Source organism: Nylanderia fulva, unplaced genomic scaffold (genome assembly GCF_048542155.1).
Source record: "Nylanderia fulva isolate GAGA-0341 unplaced genomic scaffold, ASM4854215v1 Scaffold1, whole genome shotgun sequence".
NCBI lineage: Eukaryota > Metazoa > Arthropoda > Insecta > Hymenoptera > Formicidae > Nylanderia > Nylanderia fulva.
Genome location: NW_028189192.1, coordinates 3798544 through 3815199, shown reverse-complemented (window position 1 = coordinate 3815199; position 16656 = coordinate 3798544). Strand labels below are relative to the sequence as shown.

At 34.5% G+C, this 16656-nt stretch overlaps 2 protein-coding genes and 1 long non-coding RNA gene across 4 annotated transcripts; 2 read left to right on the top strand and 1 right to left on the bottom strand.

Moving 5' to 3' along the window:
• Positions 1-1046: 1046 nt before the first annotated feature.
• On the bottom strand, positions 1047-10383 carry LOC146725301 (uncharacterized). The gene is made up of 4 exons (XR_014924090.1): positions 7768-10383; positions 5268-7607; positions 1935-2358; positions 1047-1837 (listed from the first exon to the last, which is right to left on the bottom strand). It is a non-coding gene; the product is annotated as an uncharacterized LOC146725301 (long non-coding RNA).
• On the top strand, positions 1230-12713 carry gogo (thrombospondin-1 like protein golden goal). 2 transcript variants are annotated; one of them, XM_085479958.1, is made up of 16 exons: positions 1230-2345; positions 4843-4989; positions 5298-5541; positions 5886-6090; positions 6373-6594; positions 6742-6891; positions 7073-7421; positions 7885-8015; positions 8083-8328; positions 8522-8777; positions 8977-9192; positions 9359-9527; positions 9755-9928; positions 10244-10385; positions 10539-10737; positions 10831-12713. In XM_085479958.1, the coding sequence occupies exons 2-16, from the start codon at positions 4929-4931 to the stop codon at positions 11898-11900; spliced, it is 3834 nt and encodes a 1277-aa protein (XP_085336084.1). In that variant the 5' UTR covers positions 1230-2345; positions 4843-4928; the 3' UTR covers positions 11901-12713. The 2 variants fall into 2 exon arrangements, with proteins under 2 accessions (XP_085336084.1, XP_085336083.1); XM_085479957.1 differs by having other exon boundaries at positions 10539-12713.
• Positions 12714-13275: 562 nt separating this feature from the next.
• Positions 13276-16190, top strand: LOC146725300 (neuronal acetylcholine receptor subunit alpha-9-like). Its single transcript, XM_085490357.1, has 8 exons — positions 13276-13367; positions 13647-13840; positions 14153-14197; positions 14275-14384; positions 14542-14755; positions 15104-15281; positions 15353-15505; positions 15807-16190. The coding sequence occupies exons 1-8, from the start codon at positions 13319-13321 to the stop codon at positions 16157-16159; spliced, it is 1296 nt and encodes a 431-aa protein (XP_085346483.1). The 5' UTR covers positions 13276-13318; the 3' UTR covers positions 16160-16190.
• Positions 16191-16656: the final 466 nt, after the last annotated feature.

The window sequence follows — 16656 nt, the reverse complement described above, 5'->3', positions numbered from 1 at the left end:
TTAATTGAAAACTATTTGTATTTTCATATACACATATATATACAACAAATCTTTGAGTTTTTCTTTCATCAGCTAATATTTTTTTTATTCACGCAATTGATTCAGACAAACAATCCAAAGAGCAAGATTTGCATCGAGAGGGGATATTCGCCCCATTGTTGTAGTTATCGTTTGTCATAAAAAGAACCACCAATTCCTTTGTTCTCGGAACACCGCGCAATTAGGTTTCGCAGACGCCGATAGCAGTCTGCGTGTGCAACGGCGGAGAAATGCTGGAAGTATCGATTATTCAAGCTGTACACTATCGTTGCCGTTGTGGCGCGAGACGAAAAGAATGCCACCCTTCGTTCCCTATCGAATAGACAGATAGTAAATAGAAAAAAATTCGACGTAAAAGACGAAAAGAAAAGAAAGCTTCGAATGAGGACTTCGCTCGTTAATTGGCTGAGTGCGTTTGCCTCTGCAGCAACCCTCCATTCTCTTTGGACTTGCATCACGAAGGGCTGCGCGAAAATAAGTGGCTCGCACCCCGGGAAGTTAAGTACTCAAACCCTCGCTTGTTTGAGAACACATTATTCGCGATAATTATCGCTGTGTCTCGTTATCTCACGATTTATCGGAGAATTAAAAAAATACATCCTGAACGCGAAAATCTTTTACGCGTTCTATAAATTCTTTTTTCTTATTTCTTCGCTATGTATTTATTTCATTTTTGCATATGTATTTAATGTAGTTATCTATCTTTTATGTAATTAAAATATTATCTACAAAAAAGGATAAAAATAAGTTAATGTCTTTGCAATACAAGTTTGTAGAACTCTAATTGCTTTTTGAAACTTGATGAATAAAAATGAAGATATGTGTAATATGTCGATCTGTATTATATAATACGAAATTTAATTAATTTAATATTATCAATAGTATAATTCAAAGAAAACACTATATAAATATATCAAATACATATATAAGATTAATAATCTAGAATTAAAAAAATTTTTAATATTTTTAATATTAATAAGAAATAAAAATCTATCAAAACATCTCTCATACATATTCAGCTTAAAAAAAAATTTCTTTCCTACTCTCAAACGTAAATATTACATCAGTCTCGTCCGACGAAGTCACCAACATCACATCCCTTCGCTTTCTACGCGCCAATATTGCTCCAAGTCACCCTCCCACCCCCGACTCTGGCGCCTTCGCAATCACGTCTTCATCCTTCGTTCCTACGAAAGCAAGATCATCATCCTGACAGAATTCAGCTCTCGCCTTTCCGACTCCGAGCACACGCGACGTGGCGCGCCTCGCATAGATCGGCCATTCATTCATAGAAGCCAACCTTCTGTCATAATGCTCACCCTCGAGGCGCACCCCGAACGATAAAAGGGGGTGCGGGCGGCGGTGGCGGCAATTCGACCCCGTCTCTCTGCGATAAAGGGAAAGAGAGGGGTGGCCGGCGACCCCGGCTTTAGTCGCGATGTGCGCGTCGCCCTGGCGCAGTTGCTCCCTGTTTCGCGTTTCCGCGGGATCGACGAGCGAGAATCTCATTGAATTCCCTTAATTTTTCTAAACAATCTGACTTGATGAAAGAGCGACGATGATACTCGAACGCTTCGGTTATGAAGAAAGTTGTGAGAAAATAAATATTACACATTGATCTGGTGTCTTAGATTTCGGGTGACACAATCTTCGCGGTGTTATCATCAGTGTATATTGTGTTGACAGCGATTCTCTCAAGGGAACGATTGAAGAATATGGCAAAGAATATATATTTTTCTCCTTGTTAAGTCGAAACGTCGCAGCTATGGATTTCTCAGGAGAGACCAAGAATCCAAATCTGTAACAAAATATAATACTGTTAGAAAAAGAAAAATTGAAACTATAATTATATTTTTTATTTATTAAAAAAAAAAGAAGAGAAGAAATAAAAGTACACTATCACAGTTTCTTGGAGTCTCGTAAACACCGTCGGCGTATCCCCCTCACGGCGGGAGGATAATTTCGTGTCCGTGGAGGGTTGACCCTCGGAACGCGCGAGGGATGCGCGCGAGGGTGCTTGTACGGCGTGGATAGGCGAATCGGTAATTTCGCGTGTGGCGGCCGAGCTCTCGATATCGATTCCAGAAGGTCGCCGCCGCCGAAGTAGTCGCGCACCCTCGGTCCGTCCTTCGACGGCAAGAAACGTTTGTCGACGCATCGGTTACCCGCGGAATCGATGAGAGGCAAGATCGATCGATCAGGTCGGAGCCGACGATCGAGCTCATCTACTGTGCTTTGACCCCATGCGACCAACTGCGCTGGGGAAGATGAGGAATGTATCCGGATAAAGCCACTACGTGAGCAAGGTATGTTGACACTCTGAAAACATAAATGTGTTAAAAGAATTATTTAAAGATGTTCTATTAAAAAAATTTATTATATATATGTTAAAGATGTTTAAAAGTATCTTTCACTTTTATGTTACTGAGAAGTATGTTAGATGTTTGATAATGATTAGATACTAATCGAATGGATAAGTTTGATATAATTTATTTAAAAATAATTAAGACTCAGATGATTGAATGAGATCTTTTAAATAAAAATTGTAAACATATTAATATAAATAACAATAGAGTATTCAAAAATAATTGTCACAATTATTTTCGAATACTCTTTCTCTTGTTAGTTGATTTTAAAATTTGTTTGAAAAAGAATTAATTCTTACTCAAGATATTTGATATAATTAATAAAAATAATTTGCATATAAATATCATTAAAATATTGATACACTTTATTGGAGCAAATTGTAGATATTTTGTGCATGTTTTGCGACTGTCATTTTTAAAGTACTCGATGTTACCCCCTACTTTTCACCCTTAGTAGAGGAAGATGTTTATCTTGATATATCAATGTTAATCACCACTACGCATGTCTGCAACGATAAGAAGTGCATGTCTGTCTGCGTGCAGTCTGTATTCCCTTTCGTAAGCGGCATCGAACTCATTACTCCAATTGCATAATCGTTCTAAATAACCCCTTTTACATCATTCTGACACGTACGTGGGCTGTTTACATTAAGCATCATTTATCATCTTAACATTAATCATTGTAAATTCTTAATATTAACATTAAACAAAATACTCTAAGACAAAGAACTTTTATTTTATACAAAATATATACCTTCTTTAATTAAGTAAATAATGAAATAAATAATTTGCGAATAATTAAATGTAAATAATGCATTTAATTTTGCAAATAATACAAAATTAATAAAGCTTTACAATATTATTTTGTAAAAAATTTTATGATATTAATTTTTTTAGTATATCTCTTATATATGTGTAAACGCTTTTTTTCTACTTCTTCAATTATCATATTTTAAGTGGTAAAAGATTTACTCACCGATCGCGGTTTTTCATAAATTAAGAGAAATGCAGGCAGAAATCCCAGAGATTTTAACGAGCACATTTATGGAAGGGTCCGCCATTCCATCCATTTTTATGTCACGGTGAAAAGAATCCTCAAGGGGTTCGAGACACCCCGCAGAGACCAGTCAGATCTTTCACAGATATGCGCAAATATTTTTTGGATACAGACATCGAACAATTTTTTAAACAAATATCAACATATAGTTTAAAATAAATAAAAAATTTTAAATAATTGTATGTGTGTGTTTGTGTTTGTACCGAATAAAATAAATATTTTTTAAATAAGAACAGAATAAATATAGGTTTCTATAAACAAGTATTTATATAAAATATTAAAAGCTACAAGAAAAATTATCATCTACATTTTTTTATAGTTATCTCATTTTATACATTAAAGAGTTGTGTAACAAAAATGCAAAATTCTATGTTAGATATATTATTCGTCAAATTTAATTGTAAATATTATTTGTATCATTGATCAGTTTCGTGAACATTTATTTTAGATATGAAAAATCGTATCCTTTAATCCAGCCAACACGCGATGTATGCGTACGTGCGTTTTCTGAAACCGTGCACAGTATAATAGGGACGTAGCCGATCGATACGAACGCGAAAGGACGATGCCCGATTTCGATTTCCCTCCGAGAAGCGACTACGGGGTTGCTGTAAGGGTGCAACACGTGCAATTATACAGGGCTGCAGATTTTCAGAAGCAAAGCGTGGGGGTGCAAAACGCACGCACGTAGGTCGACTTTGATCGTTCGCCCAAAGCGAAATTATCCTGCTACCAGCACTAACTTATTTGCATCTGAAAGACATTGCTAAATTAACGGTGTACACATCTTACATTAACATATTAATTGCTTGTAAAAATAAGATGTTTACCGCGATTAGAGTTAAATATTTATAAAATTATAACTTTCTTTAACTTTTTAACTTAATTAATTATTCAATTTTTATCCCTAGTATCTAAGAAAATTTATAAATATCTTTTTTAATCAAAAAATCTTTTTTCTATTTATTTTATTTATATAACAATGTATAGTGGATAGAAATAACAAAGCATATTAAAAATAAAATTGAAAATATCATTTAATTATAAAATGTTATTTTTTAATTTTAAGTATAAATTATAGCCAAAATGTGGCATTGTTTTTAGAACACGTAATGCTTCAATCGCATGTGTGCACGATATAGTAGATTATCGTTAGAGTTAAAAATATTTCAGGTTTTATAGAAACATCTATTATTCTGGCGTAATGTAATCTGGGTTGCGTTGGCTTATTTTCTTTGCATAATCCAACGTGTTCTACTTTACTTAAGATTAATTTTGTAACAAAATTATATTTCTTCAATTGAACTGTAATAATGATCTATATACCTATTCTGAATAGCTTTGGCGAAATTCTCAACGTCATTCTTTCATTATCCTTAGCAGGATAGGGACGCAAAATTATTATCTTGTCAGGGGCACCGAAATATCTCGGTTAAACCCTGGCAATCATCAATGAAGAGCCGGACATGAATTGGACATCCGAACGGACATCACTGGGATTATTAATCATTCTTCTTTTAAAATGCGGTAATAATCATTAAATTTACATTTTGACAGATTACATATATATATAAAATATAATGTCTGAAGATCTAATTAAGACTATTAGACAAAACAATTTTTAAAAAATAACATATGAGAATTATTTATTATAGTTAAAATGTCAATATTAATAAAAACACAATTTACTAATGTGTTTTTATTAAGCTAAATTTTAGACAGCGTACTGCGCCTACATTTTTTAAATTAAATTAATGTATTAATTATTGACTAATAACAGTTCTATTAATAAAAAAAGTACTCACGTCTTTAGACTCATTGTTTACTGGTTTCAGGTATCACAAGATCGATAGTAGACGCGAGGGAGCCGATATTGTTAAAAGTTGTCGCTCCTTCGTCCCACACAGCCTTGTCCGGCGATGTGACAGTCTTTATCCTAGATTCGGCGGAAGTGGAATCTTCTACGACATCCGTCAATACCGTGGCCACCAGCACAAATGGCACGAAGAAAGATGAGGAAGGTAAAATCGATCTGGAGAAGAACGAAGTTAATGAAAGTCACGAGCCGCTCGTGCTTAGGTATGTAAAAAAAGTCATAAAAGAATAAGTCGCACGAACATGTACAGGGTCCTGAAATATTCCATCAATTACATACACATTTAAATAAGTGCGATAACAAGCATTAAAATAAAAAAAGTGACGACGATAAAATAAAGTTGTCACATTTGCAATTACACGTCTGGAGTCGCGAAATAATTTTTACAGCTATTTTCTAACGTGTTTTCTTTTCAAGATATAAATAAATAATTAAACAGTTTTTGTGTCTATAAAATCTCACAAATATCACAATATTTAATTACAATTAAAACGATAATATTAAAGATTGCATTTACCCAAATTGTTTTCTTGCGTTTTGTTTCCAGAGTATTATATGTCGATGGCCTCACGTCGGAATTGATCGGTGATTTTTCTCTCGATACCTTGCCGCATAAGGGTGAGAATATTTCTGTGATAATACCTTGTGGTGTCTTCTCGCGCGGCGGAATTTATACACTACGACTTCAGTACAAGTTCTCAACCGTGGCTGCCAGACACAACACTGCCATTGCTGGGCTGCCCGAAATTGAGGTGAGCACTGATATCAAAGAGCTTAACATATATTTTAATTTGTTAAAAAGTAAAGTATATTTTTTTTTAATTTATATATAAAAATCAAAATCAAATTTTTACTCTTATACATTTTTTTTCTCGAAGACGATTGTTGGACATTACATCCAACACAGCATGCATTCGAAAGACGTTCAGAAGATATCTCAAAGATATCTTTAGGCTATAAGATATATGCATGCTGTATGAGATGCGTCACTTTAATGATGCCCGGAGAATTTATTTAATTGAAATGAAATCTAGATGAGCAGTGCCTTAGATGTAAAGTGGCCAATCCCTTCTCTGCTCCTGGAATCCCAACACTTCGGTACATATCCTAGTCAGCCGGTAATAGCAACGATAAAGTACAATGGAATCTCATGTGTGCCTGCCAACGGCATTCCCGTAGCTGCTTATAGTTTGCAACTCATATACTGTGGTACCACCGACGCCGCCTGCGATCCACAAAACAACAGTCGCACGCAAGTAAGTGCTACATATGTAAAACTGATAAACCATGTATGTAAATTATGTATGCGAGAAAAAATTCGTACGCAAAAATCGTGTGGTTAAACGATAAATATCCTTGTAATCTACTCTCTCACGTTCATTTCTTTTTTAAAATTTCTCTAGGTGCTCTATTACGAGGAGATAAACGGCTTCACTTCGCCAAAGGTCATCGAACTGAAGTGCGATTTTTTCGGCCTGGCTGGAAATTACGCGCTTAGATTAAAGGCTTCGGACGTTAACCCTTCCGCGCCGACGACCAGCGCTTACATCAAGGTAATTTGAGCTTCTCGCTCTAAGTAATTAAAACAGAATTCATATATTGCGGGACACTAATTAAAAAAGTAATTACTACAAGACATAACAAACGATTAATGTGTAATAAATCGCGCTTGTTGCCGTGTAAATAAATTAATTGGGAAAAACATCTACAAATTCTTTTCTCTTCTACTCGCAGGTTGAATGGTCCGACGAGTTCAGCTTCAACGTTCACGCAAGATCGATATACCCGTGCGAGGGATCGGCAGGCATATCGGTCCTCTTCCAATACCCGGCGTGTCGTCTTCAGGGTGATCGCGTGCGCGTTTATGGCCGCCTCAGGGCGGATGTAAGCTCCCTGGCGCCGCCGTCCGCGTTGCATTACATCGCGGAATTGAAGGCGGCGCCGGGCAAGCACTCGTTGAACTTCGACTGCGATATCTTCACCGAGAAATTCATCGAGTACTGCTTCGTTTACGTGAGCCAGGCGATCACCGGCGCGATGGCGGAAGTAAAGCTCGCGTGCATACCCACCTTCCCGCTTCTAGGTAAGCGACATGCAAATGCGCCCGTTTAAAAGCCTCCACCCACGACAGATTTATTGCCTCGCAGTTGCCGTCGAGATCGCGAGACACGTAAATTTGATTCCCTTAACGAGTCTTGCAATCGTTCGTCGTTTGATCTGGGTCACAAAAGACGATAGGATAAATACGATCATTTCCGGTGGAGTAAATCTGAAATTACAAATTAATTTAATTATATGTGATTATATATAAAATATCAAACTTATCAGGAATTTTTGAATTATGGATAACAGAAAGAATATTAAATTATTTAATGTAAAGTAATTATAAATTTCTCTCTAAAAAGCAATATTGAAGATTAAAAATTCACCCTATCTCAAAGTCAATCTTCATGTCAAGAGGACAAAAGCATCCGGTCTTTAGAGACATTATCCCTATATGTACATACATATGCTCTCCTTCCTTCTCATATTAATTATTAACGCAGAAAACGATGCGGCCGGTTGGGGTCCTTGGAGCGCCTGGAGTCCTTGCAGCAGCTCTTGTGTGGGTGGAACGCGTAATCGATATCGATTCTGCGATACTCCACCCCCGAAATACGGGGCGAAATTTTGTCAGGTAGATTTGATATAATCGACGAACGACAATCACAAGCAAGTTAATAACACGCTCGTTCTGGAAACAGGGAAAAGCGGTCGAGACAGAATCGTGCGGCGGCACCGGCAGGATCGATTTTCGAGAGGCGTGGAACACTGAGGGATGGGAGTGCCGACACGGAACGACATTAGCGGCCATGAGACCGGAAGTCACAGCTCAGATCGGCCTTCAGTGTCGATGCGGTTGCATTATAAATTTCCACGATCAAATCTTGAGCAAGATCCTTGCGGCGAATACACAAGCCTGTCCAGGTCGATCCTTCTGGCTGCTGCAGGTAAATTTTTTTTCTTCGAGCACATAATTATGACTGTATTATTAATGTATTATTTTTATATATATTTGGAACTTGACAGAATAATTTTTTATATACTTACTCTCGCAAAAGATGAAACAAATATACATATAAGATAATCTCTTTTTTTTATTTTTGAGACAAGATAGTTATCGGTCGATTTCAATTTGCGTAGGCAAAATCGGATTATGTGATTCGACTGCACTTGGACCAAACGCAGTTTCCCTGTCCAGGGCAATATTTTCGCGCCCGCGATGGTGATTCGCGAAGCGCGGAACTCTTGACGGATATCGCGTTTGACAAGAGCGCGCCCTCAACGGGGACGATATTTTCCTCAGGTCAAAACTTGCTGTTGGAGTTCTTCAGCGACGAGTCGGTCGCTTCGGGGGACTCCTGCGTGGGTGGTTTTCTGGGACACGCGAGCATGTTTCGTAAGCGTTACTTAACATAAATCACATAAAATAAAACCAACTTTTATAATAGTATATAATCTTGTTTCTAGAACAAATTATATCGAATCAATTAATAGAATCATTCATTATTTGTTAAATCATTTAATTTATATTATCATGAAATTGTAATTGTAATTATTCTATACGCTTATGATGAATTTATACAAATTATTTTCAGAAAAATTATATGAAAAGAATAAGACGTCGATCTCTTCGGAAACGAGTTCTACTCCTGCTGTTGAACGATGGATCTTTTGGGGACCTGCGCATTTGGCGACAGCATCCTTTTTGATACTCATATTCTTTATATCTATTTTTCTAGCATTGCAATTTGCGCTGAAATATAGAAAATATCATATCGCGGAAGATTTGGATACTCTGAGCGAGCACTCCGGTAAATATCTTTCGCAATAAGAAAGCAGATAGTTGATAAAGTATTGCATATTGAAAATTTTTAAATTAAAAACAAACGATTAAAATTAAATTGAATTAATTACAATGACAAATATGTTATACGCATAAATATTAAAATAACTAAACATATGCGAATTATTCGATAGGATGTAGCGATACGATGGGACGAACCAAATCGATGTCTTCTACGACATTAATCTCGGAAGTCGCATCTCTAGTGGGATTGCCAAGAAAATGTACACCAAGACTTTCAAAACGCAAGCTGGCTCCCTGTGCGGTGGAGGATGGTTACGATAGTTCAGAAACTTTGGCAGAGTAAGTAATAAGTTTGTGTGATTAATATCCCTAGAAACTTAACTATTTGAAAAGAAGTTAAAAAAAGTTCATCAAGTTTTTAATGCCTTTTAATACTTTTTATTATTAATCTGAGGCCAATTATAATAATTAATATTTTCTTATATACGTTATTTATTTTCTAAATTACCGATTCGTTGAATATGTATTGCGCGTTTTACGGTATGTTCACATCTTTCGTGTTATAGATACGAGGATGAAACTAGCTTGAGCTCTACTACTTTGAAATTTAAAGATAACGAAGAAAGCTCTATGGAGAGAAGCATAATACCAAATAAACTCCATGTTAATGAAACACCACCGACAGTATCAGCCATTATGGCAGTTGGTCAGCCAGAAGTAAAATATGCCCAACCAGTCAAGTAAATATAATTAATTTATCATATTTTTATGTATGTATATGTTATTCTACATATATTTTTACGAAACACACAGCTGGACAAAGAATCGTAAAATATTTAATTAAATTGACAAATCTTATAAGCTACAATTTATGTGCAATAAAGATAATTCTTATATAAAATAATATTATATACTAAATAATATATAAATGTAAATATGCAAATTTTTGATATAGATAAAATAAAATATTGTAAGTAATGTATCTCAGCTATGGTATTTTGGAATAACTAATTACAGAGATATAATTAATAGTTTACGTTACTCACACATTGCAGATTACGCACTCTGGGATCTAACAGCCCTACAGCGGAGAAGCTGATGTCGGACGAAACAAGATATCAAAGCACAGCGAGCATCATCGACAGTCCTCATATTGCAAGACTTCATCGTTATACGTCCAATTCTTTGCAATCTAAGGTAGAAAAAAATTCGATTATATACATATGTATTTTATCTAAACCGGCACAAATACAATTAAGAAAAAGATGTAAAGTTACATTTTTTATACAATTTTATAATTGTTATATTTCAATAATTAAAGAATTCTGTATTCTGCAAAATTGTCAAAAGGATTCGTCGACGAGCAGTCCACTGTCAAGCGTTTCTACGTTGCGCAGCGGTAAGGAGACAAAGAATCGTCGAAATCGTGAGCGACTACTCCAAGGACCGGGTTCGGAGTTCAGCCTGACTAATCCGGAGACGGATATGGAACTGGACTATTACGATTACAACGTAGCGAACGCCGGCGCTGCGCCGGGCTCGTACTTAGGTATGGATCCAGCTTTTCTCCTATGGATTCCCCCGTTGTCGATGTCTGAGGATTCTGAAGGTCCGTCTGCGGATCGACCGGATTGTTTTCAAGGCAGGACGACGAGTCCGGCATTGTTCCGACTGCCGGAGGAGATCATCGAGGGCGCGACCCTGACCCCGGCCGAGTATCGGCGTATGCGACAACAGCTCGCGTCTGGTGTCGAGGAGACAAGACTGAGCAGCTTCGAGCAGAAACGTCAAGACTCGACGTCCTCGTCATCGTCATCGAAGAACGATTCGTCGGTTGGTAGCGTCCTGTCCGAGGATAGCATCAGCAGCGAGGGCAGAGCCGCCAGGCTGAACGAACGCTTGCTGCCGATTCACCGGATCCTGGAGGACTCCAGGACCCGGGTGAGCGAGGAATCCTTGTGCGGTCAGCTCGCGACCGACAGGACGCAATGCGTCATTCCCAATCGCCTTCACGTCACTAAATTCGATCTTTCCCAGGAGCAGGATGCTCCATCGAGAAGTAGTCGGCGGGATAGTTGTGTAAATATCGCCGATAACGTGGCAAAGTCGGAAGATAAAGCGGAGAAATCAAAGCAAACCTTGAAGAGACATGCTGAAGATGCGATACCTCATCATCACGCTACTTCGAGGTCGTACGTAAATCAAAAGACGAAGGATGTTTCCCAAGAGGACAAGAGGAATCGTTATTTCAAGAACGAGAACACGTCCAGTAAGTCATCCGGTAAATCGAGTTCGAAGACACAAGGCTTCGTGGATGGCAGAGAGAAGGATCTTCAGGATGCCAAAGACGATTCCAGATCGGATGTCCTTTTGACGAATCTGAATGTAACCAGCGGCCAGTGCAAGTACCGAGATTTCATGCAATTCACGCAACCTCGAGAGGCCAATAAATTGTTGGATTCCACCAACATTCCGATGATCGAGTTCTCGGGGCCGCGATTAAATTCGCCGGCGGCAGCTCGAAAACTGACGACGGACAATCTCAACATCAGCCTGTCCAAGAAGGAGATTCAGAGTCCGGATTACGGGGTCGAGAGTGATATAAAGGTGGAATCGCGAGACTCCTTTTACGATCTGATACGGGAGAACGAGGACGGCATCAAGTTCGCTGACGACGATGACGAGTATATCGACAACCGAACGAACCTGTGAAATCTATGTTGTATTTATTACGTATGATTGCGCAATAAAGATTACTGCTATTTTACGGCTGAGAATATATTATATCGGCATGATGACGCGTTTCGGAAAATCTGACAAGACGTTTTGATACGTTAAATGCTATATTCGATTGTACGAAAATGTCTTTTAACTTTTCTATTAATGTGTTATAATAATGCCTACAAATGTTCTATGTACTTTTTATTCGTAAAATAATTCTAGACGATAATGATCTAATTTAGAATGATTAAATTTCCTTTAAAAATAAATGACGATTAACGTGTCAAATCGTCTCTCATGATTATATGTAATATTTCTTTAAAACGCGGAAGGACGGAAAAAAATGTAATTGCTCTAATCGCTATTTTTGTAAATGTGTAGATTATGTCTCGCACGAAATATGTAAATATATTTTCCGTCCATCGCATTAAAGTATAGTCATTTTGAATATTTATAACAATCTGCCTTGCGCGCGATTACTCTTGCCTCTATTACTTTGCTATTCTTGTTTATATGTATATTTTTCTTATAAAGTTAATTAAATGAACTTTCTATGTTCCCGATTAAAATATTGTACAAATCACTAAGAAATGTTATCAGTTAAAAATTAGATATCATATTTTTACAACCTGCTAATTTATATTTTACCCGGAATAATATTTCGAGATTTGCACAAAAATCGACGCACTAACAATAAGAATTAAACGCACCGTATATTCATTGTTAATTTCTGTGATATGTTAATGTTTTGTGAAATTACCGCGTGTACACGATATAGAAATAAATATTTCTCGTCTGTAACAATTCCACAGTCTTTTACTAAATTATTTAATTATAATGACGCGAAAAAAGATGTCTCGATATTAAAGGTAAGTAAAGTTGTCAATAGAGAGTATCATATATAAAAGTTAAACTTTTTTAATTTGTAACTTTACCTACTAGCTTGATATTTTATTCAGTAATAAATAAAAAGCAAAAATTTTTGGAGATATCCTATTTAAAATATTTTCGATTATTTTGTTTCAATGTGTATTTATATCGCGTTAATTCTATTTTTCCTTTATTTTATTTAATTTAATTTTAATCTTCTATTATTCTAATTTTATTCTCTCATTTTTATTTAATCGTCGAAAACATTAATTGTTATAAGTTTTCACAATTGTTATCAATTAAAAAAATTCTATAAAAGAATGACTCAAGATTAGTAAAAAATCTTAAAAGATTGATTTAATTAATATTTTGTAATTACGATTGTATTTACTGCGTTGGATAGAGTTTTCAAATCGGTCGATTATCTAGGGGGCGTCCATACGTAATCAATGACGTCAAATATCACAAATTGTCTGACATTCGGGTACAATAATGATGAGAATTAGTCGAATCAGAACCATTGATACATACCGTTCAAAATGAGAATACTGCAGGTGTTTGGATTTTTCGTCATTTTCTGGCAATCCAGTATGTAAAATAATTGATTATTTGTATTGAAATAAATATGAATTGTAATATCTATTTTTTTAAATTCAGTAATTCCAGATATGTCGTATATATCTGAAAACAATATTAACATTATAATTCTGCATAACAATACAATTATATATTATAATAAAAAATAATATGTAAATTAAAATAATTTAATATTAATCAAGCATCGTAATATATGTTTGATTTATCAATTAAATTCAATTAAATGTAATTAAATTTTAGTATAAATTTTTCTTAAAATTTTTTTTATAGACGCTCTGTTTGGAATTATTTATCCCAATTTTGATCTTATACGAAAATGCAAAAATGTATACAATACGAAACTACCCCTATTGCGTCTTAAGGAGCAGCTCTTTTGTGATTATGATACTTCGACCCATCCATATAGTTTTAAGAACAATGTTACCGTCGTCACTTTGAGGCTGATGCCAAAGCTAATGGAATTAGTAAGTATGCATATATAATTATATAAAAATTTCGAATTATATCACTTGGTTATAATTAATTGTGAAACAAAAAAGTTTGCATTATTTTCTTAAAATAATTCACAAAAGTAATAAATTAAATTTTCTAAGATTTATATTAATTTTTATATAAATTTATTTCTGGATATAATATGTGTTTTAATGAAATAAAAATTTCTTGTTGCTATTAATTTTTACATATACCCATCTTATTCTTTTTTTTCCGTTCTATATATACTTAATAAAAATAATATACCAGCGCGTTTAAAAAGAATTAAATTATTTTGTTTACAGCAAAATGACCACGCTATATTGTCACTCCATAGTTGGATAACACTTGTAAGTGAATTCTTATAGAAGGCATTATTATGTCTCATCCCCTTGCTTGAATTAAGCTTCAATTATTTTATTAATAGACTTGGTCTGACCCGCATCTTACTTGGACACCGAGCGATTATGATGGGATCAATTATATTCATGTAAAGAATTCGCAGATCTGGATGCCCGATTTATGTGTCTATAATTCGTAAGTTGACGGTTTTTTATAACTGACAAAAATTGATCTTATATTCTTTTCATTTTAAGATAAAGTGCTTCTTGTGTATTGTTATGATCCTATCAATTATCATTTCTTCACATAATTATGTAATATAAATGATAGTTATTTTTCTCGATTCTTTTAGTGGCGATATGTTAGATAATCAACTTGAGTTACCTACGACAGAATGTTTGCTCTTCAGCGAGGGATCCATCAGTTGCGTGCCAGCTGTGAAATTTGTGGTCAAATGCGATCCTGATTACACCTATTTTCCTTATGATAAATATCAATGTCGCATTACGTTCGGTTCATGGAAGCATACAGGGCTGGAAGTCGATTATCAGATAAGTAAAGATGGAGTATGTGTTTGCAAAGTCAAATTAATTAATGCTTCTGTAATTATTTGATCTACAAATATTTAAAAAACACATTAATCATCAATTTTCCTTAGTCTAATATATTCGCTCTGCACATAAATGACATTATTATCGATCAAATTTATCCACTATAGAATCAAGTTAATGCATCTAAAATTAGCAAGCATAAAATATTTCTCAACGTTTAATTAGCAATTATAATACATGATTGCTTATATGTATAATATAAAAAAAAATTATAATTTTATTTCGAGGTATTAGAATATTTATTAATGACATTTATTATGTTGATTAAATATTCTTGCTGTAAACTCAAAATTTTTTTGGTAGATTAATATGGACGACTATGAGAATAACACGATATGGGATCTCAAATTTATAAACGCAGTGAAAGAGAGAAAAACGCTTAAATGCTGTCCGAATGACACTTTTTCAAGTATCGATTACAACTTCTTATTGACACGGTACAAAGGCAGAAAACACATAACTGTTGTTGTACCTGCCATTGGTGAGCAATTATTAACGAGAGCAAAACTAAACAGGATCAACTTAAATATTGATGAAATATTGATCTTCTAGTTTTGATATTTCTTACTCTCACGGTGCTTTGCTTGGATCCAAAATCGATGGAGCGATTTGCGTTAGCAAGCGTAAATTTTACTTGTCACCTGCTCTGTCTTTACTTTATTCACTGGCAATTACAGTACAACGGTGTTAATACACCTAAAATATGTGAGTAATAAGATAAAGGATACCTATAAATATAAGAAAAATATAAAATATAATATTGTATGAAAAAAATGTTTTATAAGTTTCGAAATATTCTAATTTATATTGATAAAATAAAACTGCAAAACATTTTTGATTTTACAAAATAAAAAAGTATATAATTTAAAATCAAAATAATATTTAAGAGTTTATAACAATTGCAAATAAAAAAAATACTAATTAGTGTTTTTAACATCAAACTTATAAAATATACATTTAACATTTATATAAATATATGTATAATAAATTATTTTGTTACCTGTAGTTATATTCTATGGTCAGTCCGTCGCTTTGGCTACCTTTGCCATTATCCTAACAATTTTGTTACGCAAATTGGAAGACATGAACACGGAAATGCCAAATTGGATTTCATCTATTACAATGATCATCTTGAGCAACAGAATTGGTCGTTTTCTGATTTTGAAAGACAGCGAGATCAAGATTGCAGATGAAAATACAGAAGCTGAAGCAAACGTGAATGTTCCAAAATCTGAAACAAAACTGAAAGGATCATCTTGGAATCATTTTGCCACTATTATCGATTGGTTGTCTTTTATCTGCGTGATCCTTACTTACATCATCATGCTAATTATGTTTGTACCTGGTTCCGAAATCTGAAATAAAGCACCTCGGAAATATTTTACCGCTATTGTCGAATGGTTGTCATTTTTTTCCGTTATTATTACTTTTTCCGTTATTATTAGTCAAATTATACTGGAACAGAAATATTATCAGACAACACCACAAATCAGACATTACACTAACACAATAATAAAAAATAAACAGGACAAAATTATTATACTAAAAAATATAAAATTTAACTAACAAATTCTTGGAAATATTATCCAATTATTCCAAGTATTCAATTGGATATAGTTTTTAATAGATAGTAATTAGTTGTGGAAGTTTAGTTAATTTAATTTTATTTTATTAAGAGACTAACTTTTAAATATAATAGTTAATATTTTTAAAAAATATCAGAAATATATATTTCGATAAACATTTATGACATATCAATTTTAAGCATTTTATGAACAAAAATAATAAAAATTTACAAATTTAGTCGTACTTTGATCTCGATAAGGTTGCCTTAATATAGTATATTATTATAAAAA

Bases quoted from the DNA above. Each gene is read 5' to 3' on its own strand.
- gogo (XM_085479957.1), top strand. From the start codon at position 4,929: ATGAATTGGACATCCGAACGGACATCACTGGGATTATTAATCATTCTT. The intron at 9,193-9,358 runs GTAAATATCTTT...ATTATTCGATAG, and splicing joins TACTCTGAGCGAGCACTCCG to GATGTAGCGATACGATGGGA. The intron at 10,386-10,538 runs GTAGAAAAAAAT...AATTGTCAAAAG, and splicing joins CCAATTCTTTGCAATCTAAG to GATTCGTCGACGAGCAGTCC.
- LOC146725300 (XM_085490357.1), top strand. From the start codon at position 13,319: ATGAGAATACTGCAGGTGTTTGGATTTTTCGTCATTTTCTGGCAATCC. The intron at 14,198-14,274 runs GTAAGTGAATTC...TTTTATTAATAG, and splicing joins TCCATAGTTGGATAACACTT to ACTTGGTCTGACCCGCATCT. The intron at 15,282-15,352 runs GTGAGCAATTAT...TTGATCTTCTAG, and splicing joins TGTTGTTGTACCTGCCATTG to TTTTGATATTTCTTACTCTC.